This window comes from Terrapene carolina, unplaced genomic scaffold (genome assembly GCF_002925995.2).
Source record: "Terrapene carolina triunguis isolate 2854851 unplaced genomic scaffold, T_m_triunguis-2.0 Scaffold33356, whole genome shotgun sequence".
NCBI lineage: Eukaryota > Metazoa > Chordata > Testudines > Emydidae > Terrapene > Terrapene triunguis.
The window spans coordinates 1,258,436-1,283,546 of record NW_020697707.1 but is presented as its reverse complement, the minus strand read 5'-3'; the positions used below and the strand labels follow the sequence as shown (position 1 = coordinate 1,283,546).

General features: G+C 40.9%; 1 protein-coding gene across 1 annotated transcript in view; it reads right to left on the bottom strand.

The window, feature by feature from the left end:
- The window catches only part of LOC112114287 (E3 ubiquitin-protein ligase KCMF1), a 71,592-nt gene that overhangs the window by 24,539 nt on the left and 21,942 nt on the right, over positions 1–25,111 (bottom strand). Inside the window, exons 2-3 of the mRNA XM_024210934.2 lie at positions 17,483–17,650; positions 238–377 (exon numbers count right to left, since the gene is read on the bottom strand). Coding sequence (XP_024066702.1) covers positions 238–377; positions 17,483–17,650 — 308 coding nt within the window. The remainder of the gene's footprint in view (positions 1–237; positions 378–17,482; positions 17,651–25,111) is intronic.

Below are 25,111 nucleotides of genomic sequence, written 5' to 3'. Positions count from 1 at the left end.
CAGCAATAGTGACTTGATCATGTTGCATATATGTGACTTAGTAAAATCACTTACAAGAACACTTCACTCCAATTGTTTTTAAAATATGACAAACATTCTAATCTCTCAAGTGTTTGTGTACACACCTACCCACCCACCATTTTTAGAACAGATACACAAACTAAAATGAATGACATAGTAGAGCTTTAATTTCTCATGTTTTCACCATAATTCAAAAGCAATAGTGATTCTGCTTACCACTTCTGTTGATGTTTCTGCATGCTCGGAAGTAACATGTTCTTGAAGAGATGTTTCCGTATAACCCATTTTTCCACAATAAGGACAAGTAAAAGACTGTGGCTGCTCTACAGAGAAAGCTTCTCCACCATAGTACAAATCTGGAAAAGAAAAGCAGTGGGTAAGACTTCACTCACAAAGAAGCGTTACTAGATACACTAGAGTTAAAATATGTATGGTACAGTCAACTCTCTTAAATTAGTCCTTTGGTCAAGTGACATTTTAACTCAGGCACTTGGTTATATGTCTGAAAACGTAAGGAAACATTGATATTTATAAAGATGTTCAACGAATTAAACACTCAAAGAAATAAATGGATTATGCTAATTTCATGCTATCAAATACAACAAAACATTAGCATCCACTAACTGCAAGTGCCTCGTGTGCCACTTTCTACCCTAATTTGCCCCCCCCCCCCCAACTTCACACCCCAATCATTTCCCCTGATATAAGTTCATTATAGTAGAAATGTTGGGGTAGGCAGATCTCCAGGAGGTTACCTTGGTCACTGCAAATCTATACAAAACAGTATTTAAATGTGTGTTGTCTACAATGGCACTCCTTCTACCACTGTTGGGAATGAACCAACATTAGCAACAATGGGAAATTGTAGAGAGAAAAAGCCTAGTCCAGACAAAGCTCACACTTGGTCTATTTACCAAAGCAAATAACACTTGAAAGCTGCTATGTTCTAGTTTCCTTTTCAAGCACCTACACCTGTAGAATTTATATAGTTCGACTCTTGAACAAACAGCTATGTTAAAATGCACCCTTGCAAACCTGCCATGAAAATTTAACCACCTCTACTAAAAAAAAAAAAAAAAAAAATCAACTCGCCCCTTCTTCACTACGATGACTACAAAACAAATAAAACTTGTTATTTACTTGCAGGCTTAAAAGAGGTATTTTTTCTGAGCACGTAGATTCAACTCTTTTCCATCATTCTTCCTCCTTGGGCTTGTTGATAGTCAAAAAATGATTGGCCATTTATATGGATAAAGAATATACAGTTCTAAATAATAAAGGATTGAAAAACTGAACAAGTTTTGGAAAAAATATAAATCTTCATGCTCCAGGACATAAGCCAACCTCAAAATGATGGGGGTTAAGAACGAATTTCCCTGTGGGCACATACAGAGTTTCTTGCATCTTCTGAAACTTCCTGTATTGGCCTCTGTCAGACAGGATATGGGGCTAGACAGAGCGCTGGTTTAGAATAATTCAAAAGATGTTATCAATAGGAACTCTTGTTCTCCAAATTAGCACATGCATAGAGCCTCACTGCAGGAATCACACACCTAACCCCACAGCCACTGAACCATTTTTGAACAACAATTAGCAGCTATAGGATGTTTGCATACCCTAGAGCCCAATATTTCAAGACCTATGGCATTAAAAAGGAGCCTCCTCTACTGGTCTTTCTATTCCTGACTGCTTCATGAAGTCTTATTTGCAGATAGTTACTAAGGAGAGGTAAAGATGGAGGGTCAGTGTTGCTCTGTGGAAGCAACATATTGCAGAACAAGAGTCGGATTGTTTGCCAAAAAGTCTTTTTCTAATTCATGACACTGTTCCCATAGGGCTCTAAATAGGAGGCTAAGAGAAAGAGATCCTTTTCAGAACATTCACTGCTAGCATACACTACAGGGACTTATCCTTGCTGGAGAGGAAATGCTGTCACATCCAAACCGTGACTATTTGGTTGGTCCACCAGATTCAACCATCTCTGAAAGAGTCACAAAGACGCAGACTGCCATCAGGCCTAGGTGTCAAATAAAACTTCACTTCTACCCTGCATCTGGCTAAACCCATCGACTAGAAGAGATCTTGGAACCTGTCTCATAGCAACCAAGCTAGAGCCTGGTGAAATCTAAGGTGACGCCTATGAAGGTTAGAATGGGGAACAAGGGGAACTATCACAGGATCTCTCCACCTGCAGGCCCTGATAATGCTGATGAGACACAACCACAGCGAAGTACATGGCTGCTTCTAACCCAAAAGTTAGTACCTCTGTCTGGTAGCGGCTGCTGCCTTCCACAAACCTGAGGTATGTGTGCTTTAACATTTCTGAGATGTGGAAGTAGGCGTTTTGAAGGTTAAGTTCACCATATCCATTGTGAGAGATGAAAGCAGGGATTATGGTGCCCAGAAACAGAAGTAATCTGTTCAATATTCAGAGATGCAGAACAGACCACAAAGTTTCCTTTTGGAATAAGAAAACACTAGGAATGAAAGCCCTGAGCCTTTCTTAAGGCTCTGGGCACTTTGAAAACACTTGCAAGTTTTTAGAGAATCATAGAATATCAGGGTTGGAAGGGACCTCAGGAGGTCATCTAGTCCAACCCCCTGCTCAAAGCAGGACCAACCCCAACTAAATCATCCCAGCCAGGGCTTTGTCAAGCCTGACCTTAAAAACCTCTAAGGAAGGCGATTCCACCACCTCCCTAGGGAACCCATTCCAGTGCTTCACCACCCTCCTAGTGAAATAGTGTTTCCTAATATCCAACCTAAGCCTCCCCCACTGCAACTTGAGACCATTACTCCTTTGTTCTGTCATCTGCTACCACTGAGAACAGTCTAGAGCCATCCTCTTTGGAACCCCCCCTCAGGTAGTTGAAAGCAGCTATCAATCCCCCCTCATTCTTCTCTTCTGCAGACTAAACAATCCCAGTTCCCTCAGCCTCTCCTTATAAGCCATGTGCTCCAGCCCCCTAATCATTTTTGTTGTCCTCCGCTGGACTCTTTCCAATTTTTCCACATCCTTCTTGTAGTGTGGGGCCCAAAACTGGACACAGTACTCCAGATGAGGCCTCACCAATGCCAAATAGAGGGGAATGATCATGTCCCTCGACCTGCTGGCAATGCTCCTACTTATACAGCCCAAAATGCTGTTAGCCTCCTTGGCAACAAGGGCACGCTGTTGACTCATATCCAGCTTCTCGTCCACAGTAACCCCTAGGTCCTTTTCTGCAGAACTGCTGCCTAGCCACTTGGTCCCTAGTCTGTTGCAGTGCATGGGATTCTTCCATCCTAAGGGCAGGACTCTGCATGCTCATCTGCATTGTGGAACTTTGCAGGACTAGAGAAATATCGCCTCCATTTTGAGTAAAGTTCAAGGTGACTCCATAAATAGCAAAAAGTTGACATAAATAGTGGAAAAACTACAAAAATTAAACTAAATGTTTTGAGTTAATACTAAAGCTACCTCTATTATGTGTACATTATTTATAATTATTTTTGCTAACTATGTATGGTTAGCTTGGCTCTATGACTACTCAACTAGGTGGCTAAAGAGGAATTCAGGCTGCAGAGGGGGTAATTATACCCTTAGTGTTCAGAATGTGGTGCTCAAGGGATCTGGACTACTGCTTATAAATGGTTAGTGGCTTTATGGTTAGACATGAAACTCTTCCAACAACAGGATTCTGCAGAGCAGTGATGTAAAAGAGTAAACCAGAGTTCTCTTTTTTGGCCCTAATAATTTTGCATATCTAGGAAACTACATAAAGATTTTAGACATAAGAGGTAAACAAAGGGACAGATTCCAAATTTTCAAAAAATTTCAGAAAAATCCAAATGTAATCTTCCTCCTCCTTAACTAGTCCTATTGCTTTCACTGTACTGAGTTCATGGGTTCACAGAGTACTATGATGTCATTTAAAGTTCAGCACTTCAGCACGGACACATGCAAAATATTGTGGAGTCCTACAGGAACTGTGAAATGCCATCAAACAAGCTCAAATCAACGGCATTAACAATTGTTTCCTTACATGCTAGTTTGATTACTTCTAATTTTTGGTAGGTCTTCCCAGACCGTGGATAAATATCCATCTAACAACTGAATCCCTTTCCTCCCTCCCAAACAAACAAATTTTATGTCAGACCCATCTATAAGGGCTGTTTCCAGTTTATCAATCCAGTTCCAGAAACTTCCCAAATAGTAACACTGCGTACACAGATCTTGCTACAAATAATTAAACAAAAACATGAACAGTAAATTAATCAGGACAAAGTAGTAGAAAAAAGGAAGTCCACACAAAACTCCTCCCACAAGTAGCAAGATGTAAGTGAAAAAATAAGTATATAAGAAATTCTTGCTTGTTACAGCTGCCATCTATAAAACAAATTTCAAAATCAAAGTATTTAAAAACAAGAGGGAGGGAACTGAGTGACAATTCCCAGCTTTTCAGTTGAGCTAACTCAGACCTGGGTATCTGGACCTATCAGCGGTTAGGAAAAATCAAAATCTCCCCTACATGCCACAGCTGTGTCCACAGAGTGAAAACTCCAGCAATAGTACCCCATGTTCTGACATAAACGGGGGGACAGTATTGAGATAAAAGAGGAGATTCAGCACAAATGCCATCAAATCCAAGCTTCCGATCCTCATCTTCAAGACTGCCTAATGCAACCCCTACATGAATCTCAGCTCTCCCCTGGGAGGTGGGAGGGTCCCAGAGCCCAGGCTCCAGCCCAAGGCCAGAAGTCTACACTGCAGTGAAACAGCCCCGCAGCCCAAGCCCTGAACCCGAGTTGGCTGGCATGGGCCAACATAGACCAACAGTGTCTAGTTGCTATATAGACACACCCTAGGATTGCTCAGACAAAACCAGTCTTGCTATAATGGACGAATGTAAAAAACAACAAACAGTGTGACATTTTCTTGCCTTCATCTACCGGTAAGACAACATAATACTTTGTCTGGACTGACCCAAAGGACATAGGGGAAATTTACATTTTATTTTCCTTTTACTTAGTTATTTTTCTGAGTGTTGCAAAGAAATGCGCATGTAAATTAAAATTCTGCCACTGAACAGATAACAGTATGAGGTTGGTTGTCAGATTATTACATTGACATTTGACCCAAAAGATCAAAAAGTAACTTTCTTCTAACACTTATATTAAGGAGCTTTATTAGAATAAGGCAGTGTTATCCCTAAAGACACACTTCCTACTTCACTGCAGAGTTTTTGGCTAAAACCTTCCCAGCCCTTCTGCCTGGCTTCCTCTTACAGACCTAAAGAAGAAACATACATGCCCTTATATCTTTACTCCTCACTATATTTGTGTGTGTGAGAACCATCTGTAAAAAAAAATATTTAGCAATAAAGATTCACCACACACCCAAATCTAATCTTGTGGCTTGAGAAGGACTTGTCCAGTTGATTAATATGAATAATCAAATCCCAAAAGGAACAGACTCTTATTCAACTTGTTTAGGACTGTTCTTGAAAGGAGATAATCCTGTTACTAAAGCTCTGGTACAAGTACCACTGCTACTAGAGTCATATGCCAACAACTAGATTTGGAACCCATTGAAAATGTTGCCACTTTCTTCTATACTGATCACCTATCAATTTCATTCATGTAGGAGGATCTCTGGGTACAGTTATGTCCACTAGCAACAGCCAGTATTGTTCAGTATTTTTGTTCATCCAGTTTTATCAGTTTCTGTCCTTCTGGTTTTAGTTTGGGTAAGCTTCAGGTGGAAATCTAGTCACTGAAACCTGAGACATCTTAGAGTTTTGTATCTCTAAGGCTTTGTCTACACTACAGCCTATGTTGGCATAATTTATGTCACTTAAGGGTGTGAAAAAACATAAATGTGCACAGTGCTATGTCGGCAGGAGACCTTCTCCCGCTGACACAGCTTCTGCTGCTCCCAGAGGTGGTTTTATTATGCCAACAGCATAGAGCGTCTTCACTAGACGCGCTGCATGGGCATAGCTGTATCGGTATAGCTGCAGCGCTGCACATATAGACATGGCCTAAGCACCACATTCTTTAAGCAGAGACACTTAGCATAAACGTTTGTCTCGAAGATTGGCAGGATTGTTCGGATCTGTTGCCCCATAAGTATCCGAGCTGAGCTTACTCTGGTGATTGATGTGACAGTTACCCTACAGCTCAGCACAGTTAATGAGGGAGCTTCTTGTTGTAGAATTCTATTAAGAATTTATACCTCTCTCTCTGCAAGTCCATTCCCTTGGATTTAGATGGGGTGGGAGCTGGGTGGAATTAACATGCTTGAAATCACAATGCCTCCTGAAAGCCTGGAATTCAGAGCTAGTAAATGGTGGCTAAGAAGTTAGGTCAACCCAGCTACGTCACTCAGGGGTGTGAAAAATTCACACTCCTGAGCAACATAGTTAAGCTGACCTAAACCCCAGTGTAGATAGAGCTAAGTTGACAGAAGAATTCTTCCATCTCCTCAAGAGCTAGCAGCTAGGTCGATGGAATACCCCTCCCTTGGCACAGACAGTGTCTACACTGAAACACTACAGCTGTGCTGCTGAAGCATTTCAAGCGTAGACAAGCCCTTGATGGTCAGCGATTCTCTCTTCTGGAATGCCAAAATGAGGAAATATGACTTGTAACTTACTCTATGACCTGTAAGATCTAGTAAGCAGAATTTCTACAATCTAAAAAATAGCTAATGACTACCAGACATACACATCCTCCTCCTTTACCCAGGTCTAGTGTTATTCTCTTCTGAGACCTCTCAGGAAATAAAGAGATTCTTTCAGCTGTATCTTTCTGGTCTTTTTTCAAGATCTATGTGATTCCACCTTCTGTTTCAAGTCCTTGCCCTATGCTGGGCCAGCACACAGATGGCTGGACTCACTCTCGGCATTTTAAGGCTCTGGCATCCATCAAGCTTCCTTACCAATGTCATCCTGTAAGAACTGAAGAACTACAATACAATACAATTGCCATAAGTGATCAGATCTTCTGCTTCAGAGAGTTCCCCTCTCACTGAAAAGAAGTTCCAGGTTGCCTGTGGGACCTCTGAACAGTAGAAGGGACAACCAGACCGTATCAACTTGAACATAGTGAATCAGCACTAGTGCATATCTTATTCAGTTCTGATGCCTCTCATGTGGGCTTCTATATCATCCTGAGTCTCTGGAGAATCTGGATGATCAATAGGGCTCCTCCATAAAGGTATCAGGTGCATATTCTGCAATACATTAATCTCTTATGTATGAGCAATCCCTGACATCCAAGAGCACTGTATCCATGTCTTTATTTTTCATTAATGATATGTATGGCTTGTCTGGCAAAAGTTTGAAGTTGTGCAAGACCTTGTGAACGTCTCACTTGGCAGTGTGGCCTAAGACTAGAGCACTGGACAGGAACTCAGTAGACTTGGGTTTTATTTTCCAGCTCTGCCACTGGTGGTTGGGAGATCTTGGTCAAATCACTTTATTTCTGAGCTTCGGTTTCCCCATCTGTAAAATAGGTATAGTACTTTTCTCCTTTGTAAAGCGCTTTCAGATCTATGGATGAAAAGTGCTCTCTAAGAGCGAGGTATTACTACTATATGCTCACCAAATGAGGTATTACTACTATATAAGCTCTGTTGGGGTGTAACTTGTCTGTTTGAAAGTCATCTGAACAATATACAAGTCATAACCATGTAATCCAGGTATTACCCTACTCAGACCACTGCTGCTGGCATCTGCTAAAATGGCTATAGATTTGAAACATAATGAAATGCCACTCCAGGGAATGTGGGCAGTAGATTCTTTAATCCATAAAAATGCTTTTTTTCCAAATCCACAGTGTGTGTTTTAAGTTGGTCTTTTGAGGTCAGGTTAGGCATGAATTTGCTCCAAAATGTTATCAGACTGAAGAATCACATCAAGATTTATACGTAGTAGCACTTTAACTCTGGCTCGGACTTTTTCAGGATCTGCCTTTACCCCTCTTTATTAATCTCATATCCCAAGAATTAGAGTTTGGTTTGTTGTGATATGCACTTTATTTAGCCCAGCAGCCTCAACTACCTTAAAATCTTGGTTTAACCTAGTTAAACTAAAATGGTGCCCCTCAAAGAATGGCAGAACCTTATTCTTTTTCCTTTAAAGAATTTAAGGTTCACTTGTGATGCTGAATGGGTTGTCAACTTGACACTGTCAGGGTGTCGTGAGACTTGCCCGAACCATTAACTTCATCTAAAGAAAGAACATTGCTGAACTAGTTCATTTGGAGACTACCCTCCATGAAGGAAAGAATAAAACTCTCTCATAACTGCTTCATTAAGCAACTTTAGGCTTATCAGATATGGACGTAGCCAGTTTTTCCGAACAAGCACAATACACCATTCTGCTACTTTTCTCCATCCCACCCATTTCTTCCTTCACTTTGAGAAGCACTGGGTTGGGCATCCTCCAGGCTACGATGAGTAGAGCCCTGCGTGGATATACAAATGTGTATCCGTATCCGATCCGCGATCTGCAAAAATTATCTGTGGATATCCGCGGATTTGGAGGGCTCTACACAAGTGGCTGGACTGAGGCTCCAAGGTACCCCGCCCCCTCTGGAGCCTGGTTGGGGAGAACCGTGCTGGCAGCTGTGGGGAGCCGTGGCAGACCCTCCATCTGCCCTGGGTGAGGGGCCCGAGGAACCCCCAGTCCCTGTCCCCCAGGTCCTCCACCCAGGGCAGATGGAGGATCCACACCGTGGTTCCTCACAGAAATTTTTTGTATCCGCACTGGTAACCGCAGAAATTATCCACGGATATAAAGTGGGTACCAATGGATTTGCACGGCTCTAATGATGAGCATATAATGCAGAACTATCTTTTTCCTACAGAATCTGCAGTGGTTCTACTTTAAAGCTGGCCATTTCTGGCCAACACCATCCCAATTTTGTCTCGGTGTTTTGAATCCTATCTCGATGGCTGTGACTGAGTCTACGAAGTTACCTGGGTTGGCTCCATTCAAGACAAAAGCTGTCAAATACTACTTGCCCTGTAGGTAGTACAGAGCTTTGTGCTGACCCAGATTCCTTATCTGCCTCCATGGGCTTATGAGAATCAGCTTGGGCCTTCCAACTAGGGGCTGGAATTCCTGCCTTTAAATTCAAAATTGATTCTAAGACATAAGTGTGATGCATACATCCTGCAAAATAAATAACCCTCAAATGACACATGGGGAGATAATGTTTGTGTTTTTATTTATTTACATATGTATGAGTAGGGTCGACAATGTAATCAACAGTCTGTCTATGCTGTATGCTGATAATTCAGAGGTCAAAAGAACATCCTAGCATTTAAATGAATTATAAACACGGGATATCACTGTATCTATCTCTCTTTGAAATGTATAGCAAATAATCTGTGAATGGTGGAGGAACAAGCAAATTCCCTTATGTTAATTCTATAGCTAAGTACCGGTGATGGACCTCCTTCAAAGTCATCCCAATTACCTTTTGAACTCCACCTTGTCAAAAGACATAGGATATTTGGACATTGGACTATAACCCATGAACTATTTCTGAAAGAACTCTTTGCAACTACAAAGCTCACCATCTCTGCTATGAATATGCAACTCAATGAATTGAATTGATTAATGTCTGTATGTATATTGATCTTTTAACCATACTCCGTTTTGTTTTTTAATAAATTTTAGTTTAGTTAATAAGAATTGGCTGTAGTGTGTATTTGGGTAAGATCTAAAACATTCATTAACCTGCTAGGTAATGTGTCCTATCCTTTGGGACTGGTAGAATCTTTTCTTTTATATGATGAAATAAGATTTTCAGAAATCATCATATTTGACTTAGGTACCTGGATGGAGGCCTGAGGCTGGATCACTTCAAGGGAACTGTGTTGTTTGGACTTCTGAGTAACCAGTAAGGTAATAAAGAAGCTGTTTTGTGTTGGCTTGATAAATCTTAATATTGGAATATCCACCACCTTTTTTGGGATTGTCTGCCCCATTCTTTGCAGTTCACCCTAATTGAGTGACCACAGCTGGCCTCCACTAGGACCCCAGTCACAGTGGCGTAGTCGTGCTTGGATACACATTACCACAGGTCAATTGGGTTTTTGGATCAGAACCACAGGCTTGTCAAAAAAATAATTTTGATATTGGAGAGTTTAAGGGTTAAAAATCAGTTACAGAGAGTGGATCCTGACAGAAAAAGCCCAGAAGAATTGTGCTCACAGAGGGGGTTGTTTTTTAAGCAAAAGGTCCCAGAGCAGGAACTGAAAAAAAATCTGTTAATGGCCAGTGATAAGGAAGCAGACCCAGCGAAAATGCTTGCAGTGAGAAACCAGCAGCAGTTTGAACATGAACAAAGAATGGCATATTTTTGATTGCAGGAAAAGCCAAAAATAACTGATATGGAAAGAGAACGCCTGTGTTTTGAACATGAACAAAGAATGGCATATATTCGATTGCAGGAACTAGAAGCTAAGGCAAAAATGGACAGACTTAAGCTTCAACTCAAAAGAATAAGGGAACAACAGGAACTGTATCATCCTAAAAAGCCAGTTCCTCTCAACTGCGAAGATGGGGATAGAATCTATCCAGTTTGTAACAATGTTGGTATGTTGTTTGACTGTAAGCAGTTGTCTGTGTGTAACCAAATATACCCCAACACTGCCACCTTTTACGTAAATGCTTTTACTGTGAGTTCAGGTGAAGGTAACCCCATAACTTGTGCAGAGAATGTAAAAATCAATGGTAAAAGCTGTTTAGAGCAAATTACAGCTTCTAACATCACTCTTGTTAAAGCAGATCTTGTCAAAGAGGAGGATTACTTACCAAATAAGAGTGTGAATATTGTAATCTTCTATGAGTGTACGGTAAGTGTGCCTTTAGCCAGAATCCACCTTAAATGGAATGGTGTTAAACATGAAGTTATAGCTGATGTAAGAAAGTTATTGCCTAAGGATCTTTTGATTGGGGATGATATTAAAGCTTTGTTCTGTCAGGTTAACCAGTCACAGGAAAGTAGTAATCCTGAACCTGTGTCTATTAGGGGCAAGCATTTGCCTATGGAGGGTTTCTCCAAATGTTTGTGTGAGGAAGATAGTTGTTTATCCGTGCAAAGAAGCAGTGCATATGTGGAAGAAATTTTGGAGAGTCTATCTGGTATCTCAGAAGTGAATCTGGCATTAGATAAGGCTCAGGAAGATGTTTCTCTAGAGCAAATTAAAGTTGGTGATCAGGTTAAAGCCCTGAGGAAGGAAGGGGTATAGCCTTGGTGGGATGAACTGATGGCAAGTAAAGTTTGTGAAAGTAAGCCTAAAAAAGGCAGAAATTATTTGTTTAAAGCAGCTCAGTGTAATGAGACTATCTGTGCAGAATAGCAGCTTATCTGTTGGGAGTGGCAACTTGCCTGTTAAGGAAGCCGTACCACTTTCCAAGCAATAGTCCATGAACAGCCATGTGTGCTGGGACAAGGGAAATGATATCCCAAGCTGCTGGTCTGTTAACGGGGAATGTTTCTCCAGCTCTTTTCTGTCTGTAGAGCAGAGAGAAGAAGCCTGTCAGCCTATGATGGTTGAAAATGCATTTATTGACCCAGAATTGGCTCTGGATACAACTGAAGCTCAGGAAGGAAGTGGTCCTAAATTTGTATCTACTAGGAATAATGACGTAACCAGGTTGCATCCAGTTGATGTCATAAATAGCTCCCAGAGACCAAGCGATTCTGGTGGTTCTATTTTGCCTGTTGCTAGTGTGTTGATGGGTAAAGATATGACAACCTTGTCTGATCAGGGTGATATAGCCAGGCCACAAGGAAAGCATGAAGGTGATTTGACTATGCTACCCGCTGACTGTGGAAACTTGTAACAAGGAAGAAAATGCTTCTAATCTATAGACTATGAAGTCTAGCAGTTTACCTGAAAGGGGGTTGTGTAAAAATCCTCCTGATGGGCCAGAGGTGATTCTGGATGTAAGTGAAACTCAGAAGGAGTTTGGTGATTTGCCTGTTGTGCCAAAGCCAGTTCTGGACATGAATAAAGCTCAGAAAAAAAAATCTGCTGCAGTGCATAATATTGCAAAAGAAAAGGAATTTCTTGAAGTCTTTAAAGTCTGTGAAAAGGAATTGTTTACACTGACTCTTAATGGGCCATTGTTGATAGTAAACAGTCTCTCATCTAAGAGAAGTGTATTGGTGCCTAATGGCCAAAGTCTTTCAAATGTGTATGAATCCACTGGCCTTGCTTCAGAAAGACCCAGTGTGGATAGCTTTGAAAAGATTTCAGATGAAATAAAACTTGTTAGGGAGCTTAAACAGCCCTATAAGCTTAACCAGCTTGTGGGGAGACAATGTTGTTGGAACATGAATGTCTCCATGTTGATTCTTTAAATAAGCAGTCTGTGACTCAGATACTGAGGAAAGATCGGGTTACTGGTTTCACAGATCAGAACAGCCTTATGACTGAACCCACAAGGATGCAGGAGAGAGCAGGCAAACTCTCATCTCTAGATATTTTGGATATGTCTTGTAGTCTCTTAGTGGACTTGACATTGGATTCCATGTGGAAGCAGAGGTTGGTAAGGGAAGGACAAAATAACCTTGTGTCTAACATGCTAGTGAAAATGGATGGTATCTCTTTAAGACAGAGTCCAGCCTTGGAATTGGTAAAGCTGGAGGATCTGAAAACTAGTAAACAAGTTAGTGTCTGCGTTGATGCAAATTACCTGCCTGACTGGGGGCGGGGAAGACTTGCCTGTAGCTGTTTGAAAAAGGAAATACCCAGCCAGCCAATGAATTCTGTTAAGCAAAAGAGCTCAGATTTTGACCCTCCGGAACAGGGAGAAAGGGAAAAAGTTCATCATGCTAATGAAAGCCACAGGTTAACCCTAAAATGCCAAAACCCCCAATGGTATTGAGCCAAAGGCATGGCATAACAAAAATGATTGTGAATGTACACTTGTAATAAATGTGATGTTAATATTAATGCTAATGTTAACTTTTGTGACTATGGTGCTGATACCAAGAACTGTAAAAATGAACAATGTGCATGTTTTTTTGGAAAAAACCTTGAACATGTTGGGAGTCAGACATAAGAATTCATTATGTTGTAAAAACCTTCATGGTTATACTGTTTCATTACATGACAACACACTTTATGTTAAAAGGCCTGGCGATACTGATATTTCACAGTTAGTGCCTGTATCTAACTTTGAAACTGTACACAGCAGAAAAACCACTACAAGCTTGACTGCTGTGGAAAAAAGGGAAACTGAGGTACAACACCTCACAGCCTTCATGGCTGAATGCCAGAGTAAGTGCTCTTTGAAAAAAAATTAATGGCTATGTTAAGTTAACACACAGACCAAACCCTGGAATCACTCAAGTGTTTCACAAAGTATGTAAAAGCAGCAAAGTGTCCTGTGGCACCTTATAGACGTATTGGAACATGAGCTTTCATGGGTGAATACCCTAAGTTTTTGGCTGGGGCCAAAGCATGCCTTAATAATTTGGCCTTACAAAGAATTCAATGTAAACACAGCTCATATCAGTCTTGGAAGGTCCTTAAGCAGCTTTAATCCAGGAGCTTTAATTTCTCCCTTCCACACCAGTCTCACGATGGGGGTGTGACGCATGGCTAGAAAGGGTTAAACACCCTGCAAAATAAATAACCCTGAAATGACACATGGGGAGATAATGTTTGTGTTTTTGTTTATTTACATATGTATGAGTAGGGTCGACAATGTAATCACCAGTCTCTGTCTATGCTGTATTCTGATAATTCAGAGGTCAAAAGAACATCCTAGCATTTAAATGAATTGTAAACACGGGATATCGCTGTATCGGGGGGGAGGGATAGCTCAGTGGTTTGAGCATTGGCCTGCTAAACCCAGGGTTGTGAGTTCAATCCTTGAGGGAGCCACTTGGGGATCTGGGCAAAATCAGTACTTGGTCCTGCTAGTGAAGGCAGGGGGCTGAACTCAATGACCTTTCAAGGTCCCTTCCAGTTCTAGGAGATGGGATATTTCCATTATTTATTTATTTATTTATTTATTATTATTTATTGATCTCTCTTTGAAATGTATAGCAAATAATCTGTGAATGCTGGAGGAACAAGCAAATTCCCTTATGTTAATTCTATAGCTAAGTACCGGTGATGGACCTCCTTCAAAGTCATCCTAATAACCTTTTGAACTCCACCTTGTCAAAAGACATGAATTGAATAAAAGATCCTTGGGCCCTGATTCTGTCATCTCAGATCTGCTTAGGCTTCATCAGGGGAAGTTTGAGTCACAAGACTGAGGTCCCAGTTATGCTAGTAGGTAATGTGTCCTATCCTTTGGGATTGGTAGAACCTTTTCTTTTATATGATGATGAAGTAAGATTTTCAGAAATCATCATATTTGACTTAGGTACCTGGATGGAGGCCGGAAGCTGGATCACTTTCAGGGAACTGTGTTGTCTGGACTTCTGAGAAACCAGTAAGGCAATAAAGAAGCTGTTTTGTGTTGGCTTGGTAAATCGAAGTATTGGAATATCCACCACCTTTTTGGGGATTGTCTGCCCCATTTTTTGCAGTTCACCCTAATTGAGTGACAATAGCTGGGCCCCATTAGGACCCCGGTCACAATAAGTGACGATTTTTTTATTTTTTAAAAACAACTGTGTTCAAATATCCCTGCACACAGATCCCAGGAAATAGGCATCAGTCTATTGCTGGGCTACCACCCTGTAACCTTTACTTCAACAGACATTTTCCCCAGCATCCTTTATTCTTCCATTTCCTGCACATTCTTCCACGGGCTACAAAGACATTCACTTCTCGTGTTTTCGACGTCGCTGCATTTGCAGACAGAAATGTGGCAGAACTCAGTGCCCCTAAGGCGCTTTTTTTTTTTTTTTTTTTTAAATGTTGTTGAACTTTCTCCCCATGGGAGTGTTTTCTTTCCTACTTTCACCATGCTTCCACTACGTTCTTGCTGGGTGATTAGTTAGTTCAGATTGTTGTGCCAGCTGCATCACCTGTTCCAGAGTTATGTTCATCATGTTCCAGTTCCGTGAACTGTAATTCTTCTCAAAGTTCCTTGTTTAAAATCCCCAAAACTAGACGATCTCCTAGGGTCTTTCCTGATACCAAAGTCATATGCTCTCCTTGGTTATATAGGAAGCCTTATAAAGGTTTCCACACTCTAAGCATCTGCACTTCGGTAAAAATCATGTTTTCACACAACGTTGCTTTTTGGAATGTCAGGCTTAAACATTTTAAGCATGTCATCATAGTTCTTCCTCAATCCCTCCTAAGTGAAAGCAAAGGACTTTTAAATACTTTGTTTCACTCTCTAATGCACAAATTAACGAGATGACCTGTACTTGTGTTGTCTGACAATAAGCTTTGTTGTGATTCAAAATCCAGTGATGTGCTTCTTCCATTCAGGCTGTTCTGTGGGTTTAATCAAATCAAAAGTCTTGCCACGGGCTGAACTTTAGCATGTTCTTTTCTTATTCATATTGGTTCTAAAAGAGTCATCTTCTGACATCAAATCATATGACAATGGTAAATAATCACAAAAACTTGCTTTTTGCTAATTGTGAACAAGAAACTAAGAAAAAAGAAAACGGAGATATCCCTAAAGCTACTCTGATCTGTGCCTTTCTCTGCTTCACCGTAGAGTTTCTGCCTACAACAGATTCCAGCCCTCCTCCTACCTGGATTCCTGGTACAGAGCTAAAGAAACTAACAGAGTACACTAACCTAGAAATGTGGTTGCTTATCAGAGGGACTTCCAAAGAAGCCATTCCAATTTTAGGGGGGCAAAATGTACTTTAAAGGCTTACATTAAAAAAAAGTCCAGATCTATTTATTTATTTAAAATAAAGTTTATACAAAAAAATAGTTTGCATAAATTGCTAAAACCTCAGATATAACGATCAGGAAATTTAAACTTGGGGGACCCACGCTAACCGTAACCCAGCCTTGTTACACAAATACAGTCAGACCAAAATTTACATCAGGCTCACATTAATATTTTAATCTATATGTGCAGCGTACCAGAGTACTGGCTGCTGCTGAAATTCTGTTATATACACACACACACACACACACACACATATACACATAATATATAGTGTAATATACATATGTTATATATTATATAGTATATGTAATATATATAATATATAAATATTTAGTTATATATAAATTATGTTTATAAAAAGGTCAACCATACCACTGAATTAATGTATTGTTGTGTATTTAATTTTCCCTTCCATTAGAAAATGGAAACTAAATAATAACACAATTAGGGAAAAAAGAAAAATATGGAAGTTATAAGATGCCACTGGATTTGAGAGCATGTTCATTGTTAAACACTTTAATTTCAAACTTCGGATGCTAAGGGATGTCACTTTCTTGGACCACTGTAATGGAATCTTCAAGCTACATAGAGAACTGATGTTGTGATGGGAGTGGAATTACTTCTAGCCTCACCACATTACTTCTGGCCAAGTCCTGAAGAAGCAAATTTATATTTGTATACACAGCATAGCTATCTGTTCTCTGTGAGCACTGCATCTATAAGGAAAGTAGCGTACTGCACACGTGCAATACAACTCGACTCATGCATAACTTTATTATCTAATTGTAATTTTTCAAACATCACACTACTCGGGAGTTTTAATTCCAATCCATTTGAGTTTTCCAGGCTCAAGAAAAGCAGCTGAAAATTCATGTAAAGCTTGAAAAGCACTTTTCATGTTTAGATAATGGATAACAGCCAAGTGGAATTTCATCAAATTATACAAAATTTATTCTAAAGGTTTAGAACAAGCCTGAAGAAGTTAATCCAAAGAACATGAAAGTACCTCCTTAGCCATACCTGTAGCATTACAAATACGGTGCTATGGAATCACGATTATGAAACAAAGGAACAGAAGCCAATCTTTATATTTAATGATTTTGTTCTTAATTAGAATGGTTGTACTCAACTGTATTCCAAGCAAAAGGACTTGATGCTAATTTTCCAGTATTCGGCAGCAACCTAGCATTGCCACTGATGTGTTAACAACCTCAGAGCAACAACCAAATATGACAGCCCTCCCCATCTCACCTTTGTCGCTACATTACTTCTAGCCAGTGACACTTTACAGCAGAGTATTAACTTTTCCATTTAGTATAACTTGTCATAAAATTAAGTTTGTTTTATACTGATAGATGTCCTTAACAGATGTATTCAAATATCTGATCAGATAACCTAAGAGTCAAATGAAGAGAAAGCAGAAATAAAGACTTTCTAAAGAACTAAGTTTCACATGCTGCCACCAAAAACAAGCCTCGATAGAATGTTTTTAAAAGAAAAAGCTAAATTCTGTAGACTCGTTTTTCAATGCTACTCAAAACACCATGTTGATAAATCAGAAAATGACAATACATACTGTGCTTAGATATACTTCTAAATAAGAACCACGATTTCAATGAGATATCACTTACCAAAATCTACCCTTGTTAGTATGCACTGCATTGGATGGTCAGTTGTATGCCTTGTTGTCGTTGCACCACTTTCATAACAAGATGCGCACAGATCGTAATCGTAGCAAATTAAACACTTGTATCTGCGACCTCGAAAATTTCCTTTTAAACATGCATCGCAGCTGACACCTGTAAACAAAAAAAATTGCTCATAAACAGTGGTAATTGCACTTTGTTTTGAAGGAAAGCAGGCTTGTCGCTATTTTTCCTCCACCTGAAGAAGGCACACAAGAAAACAAAACCAAACCAGGAAGGTTTTATGCAAATAAAACAAATTATAAGACTAAGCATATTTACTCCTCAAACATAAAAAGGCACATACTGTCCAAAATGAAAAGCCTGAATTCTGCAAGTGAAGCACAAGAACACAATCAAATCACTAGTTTACTAACTAGTTAAGATTATAGTAGAACAGGGGTCGGCAACCTCTGGCACGCGGTTCGCCAGTGTAAGCACCCTAGTGGGCCGGGCCAGTTTGTTTACCTGCCGCGTCGGCAGGTTCGGCTGATCACAGCTCCCACTGGCCACCGTTTGCTGTCCCAGGCCAATGGGGGTGGCGGGAAGCTGCGGCCAGCACATCCCTCAGCCCGCGCCGCTTCCCGCAGCCCCCATTGGCCTGGGACGGCGAACTGCGGCCAGTGGGAGCCGCGATTGGCCGAACCTGCTGACATGGCAGGTAAACAAACTGGCCCGGCCCGCCAGGGTGCTTACCCTGGCGAGCCGCGTGCCAGAGGTTGCCGACCCCTGCAGTAGAACCTCAGAGTTACAAACTGACCAGTCAACCACACACCTCATTTGGAACCGCTAGTACACAACCAGGCAGTAGCAGAGAGATAAAAAAGGCAAATACAGTAACTCCTCACTTAAAGTCGTCCTGGTTAACGTTGTTACGTTGCTGATCAATTAGGGAACATGCTCGTTCAAAGTTGTGCAAAGCTCCCTTCTAACGTCATTTGGCAGCTGCCTGCTTTGTCCACTGCTTGCAGGAAGAGCAGCCTGTTGCAGCTAGCTGGTGGGGGCTTGGAACCAGCGTGGACCGGCAGCCCCCCATCAGCTCCCCGCTCCCCTAAGTTCCCTGTGCAGCAGCTGCCCAGCAGGCTAGCAATTGCCAGCAGTTCGGCTGTCCCTCCCCCCACTGCCATGTGCTGCTCCTGCCCCTCTGGCTTGGAGCTGCTCCCCGAGACTCCTGCTTGCTGTGCGGTGGGGAGGGCAGGAAGAGGGGGGCTATCAGGGTGTCCCCCTCCCCCTTGCTCCTGCATCCCGCTTACCCATCTTCCATAGAGCAGTGGGGACACAAGACAGGGCTCAGGATGGAGGGAGCTTGCTGGAAGCAGCTGCGGTCTCAGCAAGCTGATCTAATCAACAAGGCAGTGTACTTAAGAGTAGGGTCAGCGTACTTAAGGGGAAATGCACATCTCTCTCTCTCACACAGGGTGTGTGTCTCTGTCTGCGATGCTGTCTCCCCTCCCTCCATTCCTGCTGCCTTGTAGAGTGTCAGAGTTAACCCTTGAGGGCTCAGCCAATTGCTAGTTCATCATTTAGCAGTAAGGCATTCCCTGGGAAATACCCACCCTCTGACTCCTCCACCTCAACTAAGCTTCACAGTCATCATCGTGTACCAGTATTAAATTGTCTGGTGAACCTAACCCCCTCATTTACGTTAATTCTTATGGGGAAATTGGATTCGCTTAACATCATTTCGCTTAAAGTTGCATTTTTCAGGAACATAACTACAACGTTAAGTGAGGAGTTACTGTATAGTACAGTACTGTGTTAAACGTAGACTACTAAAAAATAAAGGGAAAGCAGCATTTTTCTTCTGCATAGTAAAGTTTCAAAGCTGTATTAAGTCAATGTTCAGTTGTTAACTTGCGAGAACCACCATAACGTTTTGTTCAGTTATGAACATTTCAGAGTTACGAACAACCTCCATTCCTGAGGTGTTTGTAACTGAGGTTATACTGTACAATCTTTTGTATGTGCTTTTAAATACAGACACAATTTTAGTAATTTTTTGTTGTTTTTTTCAGAACACTGCCTGTAATGAAGCTTTGACTAAAACAATCTGAAGATGCTAAAAATTAGTCAAGTGATGATGTAGCTAGTCCAGAATGTAGGTCTTTTAAAAATTGACAAAATCCTGAATTAAATCACTCTGTCTTTTGTGATTTTACTTCCACAATTTTCCATTTTTCTGATGCAACAGTTTGACAAAATCATCCTCACAAAACATATCTGCAGTAGCCATCTAGATCTCCTATTTCAAAACACTAGGAAAGAAGGAAAAAAACCAGGATTATGTTCCATCAGCCACTTTTCAGTTTCTTCCTTATTCTGAGCTCTAACTTGGTATTTAGGATTAGTCATGCTGGCTATGTCATGGAAAGGTTTCATAGCTTCTCCCAAGCATTTTGTGATGTTGTCCATGTGGTTTCAATTCTTTGTTGTTAATTAGATAAAGTCACAGACTGCAAAAGGAGTGTCATCTGCTTATAATCTGTCAAATCTCTAAATTTCCTTCAATTGCTTTTGTAAATTACAGGATTCTATAGAAAGGAACTAGTGTAAATGTGTGCCATATGTTGATCAAAGTCCTTTTCATGCTCAGTGCAAATTTGTACATGCTTTTCATAGTCAGCTGCAAGTGCAGACGCCAGCTTCCTGGGAGTTCTACCAGGAGTCACTGGGAAAGCTGGGACAACCATTCATATTATCCATAACAATGATGGTGCCCGCTGAAGAATGTTTGAATTTCCAGTCTGTTTTAGAGCTCTGTTAGGTGTTACTCCATGCTCAATCAGGTTTCAATAGCATACTCAACATCCATACATCGGAATTTTAGTGCAATGGCACTTCAAAAGCTCTTATTTTATTTTCATTGTCTAAGCAAATGGCAAAGATCTCGTTGTCAGACTTTTCTCTCAAGTGATGTCTTCAACAACTTAAACAGCATTCTGTGGTTTTCTTTTTAGACTCAATCAATAGGACTGAATAGGAATGGATTTCCCCCTGTATGGATACTTGTAGCCATTATCTGGTCATTTGTTTGACATTGTGCAATAGCATGAATATTGATTCTTTTAGTTCTTCCTTTAATCTTTCCTTCATTTCTTCACTTGCCACATTCTACTAGTGGACTTGTGAATTTAAATCTGCCTGGAAGAGTATATCCATGGGAAAGTGCTTCAATCATTTCTTTAAATTGCTCATGGCCTGGAACAGTGTTTAAGCGTTTCATCATATCTATATTTCAATGAAGATGATGGTATCAATGTCTCACTTACAGTATCAAACTCATGAATATTTTGATTTTCCCCTTCAATAGAGGAAATCCCATTCAGTAGTACATTTGATCTTGAAGGAGCTGAAGAAACTTATTTCCTGCACTTTTTGAGACAAGCAAGAATCCTTTCAATATTGCTATTTAACTTTTGATAATGTTTACACAATGATTGTGAAGAATCATCTGTTTTCATCACTTCAGTTCACTCAATTGCTTGCTTCCTACCACTTCCTTCAACTTCAGGTACATGCAGTCAGATAAATTCACATCCTGATGTTTGATGATCACTGAACACTAACCAACCTCTGGCATTACTATCAGTACCTTTAACAATAAGGTGGGTAGCACGAATCGGCGGGTAGCAATCAATCTATCGGGGATCGATTTATTGCGTCTCGTCTAGACGCGATAAATCGATCCCTGAACACGCTCCCCGTCGACTCCAGAACTCTACCAGCACGAGAGGTGGAAGTGGAGTCGACGGGAGAGCCGCGGCCATCGATCACACGCCATGAGGACAGGAGGTAAGTCGATCTAAGATACGTCGACTTCAGCTACGCTATTCTCGTAGCTGAAGTTGCATATCTGAGATCGATCCCCCCTCCCTAGTGTAGACCAGCCCTTAGTACAGTTAGAAAGATAAGCCACCACCTTCCGAGTTCAATACAGTGAAGAGTGAAAAATATAGAAGATAGCCAACTTTAGAGAGAACCACATCATCAATTGCTCTGCCCATGCCTCTAAATTTTAAGCCCAGTCCCTCCAACAGTTCATAATTTCATTCGCTCCTCTTTCTTCAACATTCAATGACAGTTTATTCCACCCATCAGACATGCACCTCTCTCCAATCACCAAATGATTCCACCCATTACCCTTCCCTTGTAGGCTTTTAGACAGTTCGGTCACTTTCTTATGTCATAATAAGAACCTTTAAGTTATCACAGCCTTTTTAACTCTTTAGAGTCCTCATTCACAGATTTAAGTGTGAAAATAAACTTTCTAGTGTCAAAAACTGTTTTCTTCACAAACATTTCAGAATGACTCAGAAGTTCAAATAAAAAAAAAAAAGAGAGAGAAAACCCACTGGGTATTCTTTCTGGGAAAATAATGGCACAACCCTTAATTGAGAATATAAATGAAAACACAGCTTCTGTTTTTTTTAAAGCTTTGTTAAAATATTAAATAAATGCACATGTATGCACTCAAAAATGTTTATATACCACAACATTTTCAAATAGCATGTCCGAAAGCTTTTTATGATCCGTTCATAAATTTCAAAAACTACAAAATGTATACACTAAAGCTGCAAAAAATAATAAATAATAATAATAATAATTCTAAAGACTTTTATCACATCACTACTACTTGCAATTCTAGGTCCAGAACACAACATGGACAACAGGGGATGGATCACCTGTTCTGTTCATTCCCTCTGAAGCACCTGGCACTGGTCACTGTTGGGAGACAGGATACTGGGCTAGATGGAGCTTTGGTCTGACCCAATATGGCCGTTCTTATGTCAATATTACATCACCCAAAACACAGGTCTCTCCACAACTCTGCATGCCAGCATTTCTTCACTTCACTCCAGGTCAGTATCACCTCATTTTTCTAACACAGGGATCGGCAACCTTTGGCCCGCGGCCCGGCAGGGTAAGCACCCTGGCGGGCCGAGCCGGTTTGTTTACCTGCCGTGTCCGCAGGTTCAGCTGATCACGGCTCCCACTGGCTGCGGTTCGCCGCTCCAGGCCAATGGGGGCTGTGGGAAGCAGCGCGGACTGAGGGATGTGCTGGCCACCACTTCCCGCCGCCCCCATTCGCCTAGAGCAGCGAACCGCAGCCAGTGGGCGCCATGATCGGCCGAACCTGCGGACACGGCAGGTAAACAAACCAGCCCGGCCCGCCAGGGTGCTTACCCTGGTGGGCCGCGTGCCAAAGGTTGTCAATCCCTGTTCTAACACATTGCAACCGATGGTATAACATTATCATAGAATATCAGGGTTGGAAGGGACCTCAGGAGGTCATCTAGTCCAACCCCCCGCTCAAAACAGGACCTAATCCCAACTAAATCATCCCAGCCAGGGCTTTGTCAAGCCTGACCTTAAAAACCTCTAAAGAAGGAGATTCCACCACCTCCCTAGGTAACCCATTCCAGTGCTTCACCACCCTCCTAGTGAAAAAGTTTTTCCTAATATCCAACCTAAACCTCCCCCACTGCAACTTGAGACCATTGCTCCTTGTTCTGTCATCTGCTACCACTGAGAACAGTCTAGATCCATCCTCTTTGGAACCCCCTTTCAGGTAGTTGAAAGCAGCTATCAAATCCCCCCTCATTCTTCTCTTCTGCAGACTAAACAATCCCAGTTCCCTCAGCCTCTCCTCATAACTCATGTGCTCCAGCCCCCTATTTTTATATCTCTTAGTTCAATACAAGAACCCTGAGCCAATATTTTTCAAATGAGAACCTAAAGTTGGAAGCCTAAGCCAGTATTTAATCACCTAAATAGGTGCTGAATACCCAGAGCTCCCATTAAAACCAGCAGAACCTGCTAGGTGCTCAGCACTTTTGATAATCAGGTTATTTAGGCTCCAAAATATTGACTTAGAGACTCATTTTATGCTCCCATTTTTTAAACTCTTTGACCTGGATTTGGCTCTTCTATGATTATTCCCATTCTTGGTCAAAGCCTACCACACAGCAGCCCAAAATCTCACCCCCCCAACCCACCGATATTGCTCAGATCCTCCCGCAAACTATTATCCCCCTCACAGCAATCACATTCCCTTTCTTGTGAAAGTCTTAAGAAAAGTTTGTCAACCTTTGGAGATCAAAAACCTGGTTGTGCTAGCAGCTTAATTTCTTGGATTTTTTCAATTTTTAATCCCCACAATCTAGTAACAGATTTTTACACTGCATACAGAAATCAACACTACATCCAGACCACTCTATCTAAAAAATCTTAATGATAATGTGACAGGAGAGTGAGCACAGCAGGTCTGTCAGCTTATCTCCTGTGTCCAATCCTTTTCTTCATTTACTTTAAACATTGCAATCAAATTCTCAGAATACAAGTTTGACATTTACAGAGAAAATGAGCATGGGGAAGGGCCCCAATATAAAAGAGGCTAATAAAAGGGACAATTCTGTAGACCAGTGGTTCTCAACCAGGGTACACGCAGAGGTCTTCCCGGGGGTTCGTCAACTCATTTAGATATTTGCCTAGTTTTGCAAGAGGCTACATAATAAGCACTAGTGAAGTCAGTACAAACTAAAATTTCATAGAGTGACTTGTTTATACTGCTCTATATACTATGCACTGAAATGTAAGTACAATATTTATATTCGAGTTGATTTATAATTATATGGTAAAAATGAGAAAGTCGGCTATTTTTCAGTGATAGTGTGCTGTGAAACTTCTGTATTTTTATTTCTGATTTTGTAAGCAAGTAGTTTTTAAGTGAGGTGAAACTTGCGGGTAAACAAGACAAATCAGACTCCTGAAAGGAGTACAGTACTCTGGAAAGGTTGAGAACCACTAGACCATGTATGGCAAGAATCTAGACACTGAAAGCAATTCTGATTACGCTGCTTTTGGCAGGTGCCTCAGTGTCAAAGGCCACTTGATGTAAATGCAAAGCAGGCCCTCTAACATTAATGTCAGTGTTTTTTAAATATACATTTAGGAACCTTCACCTGAACTGAAAATTGTCCTCCAGACTCCTCCATTGTATTCCCCTGATAGCGTTACAGTATGCCTCTTTCAGTGAGACAACTGAAAAGTGCTGAAACAGCTATTTTAAAACTGTATTTTCAATGCATATTATAAATTTATATTAACAGGAGAGCATTTGTAGATGTTTTTCACTTTCAACTGGGTGGGGTGAGCAAAATGAATAAAGTTTTTTTTAAAATCACTATGTCCTACTAAATTATTACTAAAATATGAACGTGCAATGAGAGCAGGTCCAAAGAGAGTTACATTCCAGTTTGGAACGATACTGACACTTCATGAGCACATACCTCTACCCTCCTAGTCAATTCTCACTGCTTAAAGGCAAAGGAAAACAATTCAACTCAATTACCCTCTTAGTCTTACGGCTGGGATCTTTGAATTGGATTCCTTTAACTTCTGAGACCCCAGTCTCAACTTCTTGTTACTGTTTTCAGAATCAGAATTTGCTCTAATCTATTCTTATCTCTCATCTCTCCTTTCTGCTTTATTTCCCACCCCTGCCCTTTTGACAATCCAATGGAAATAGGACTGTCTTTTTTTAATACAATATAGCTCCACTAGAGGGCAGCAGTG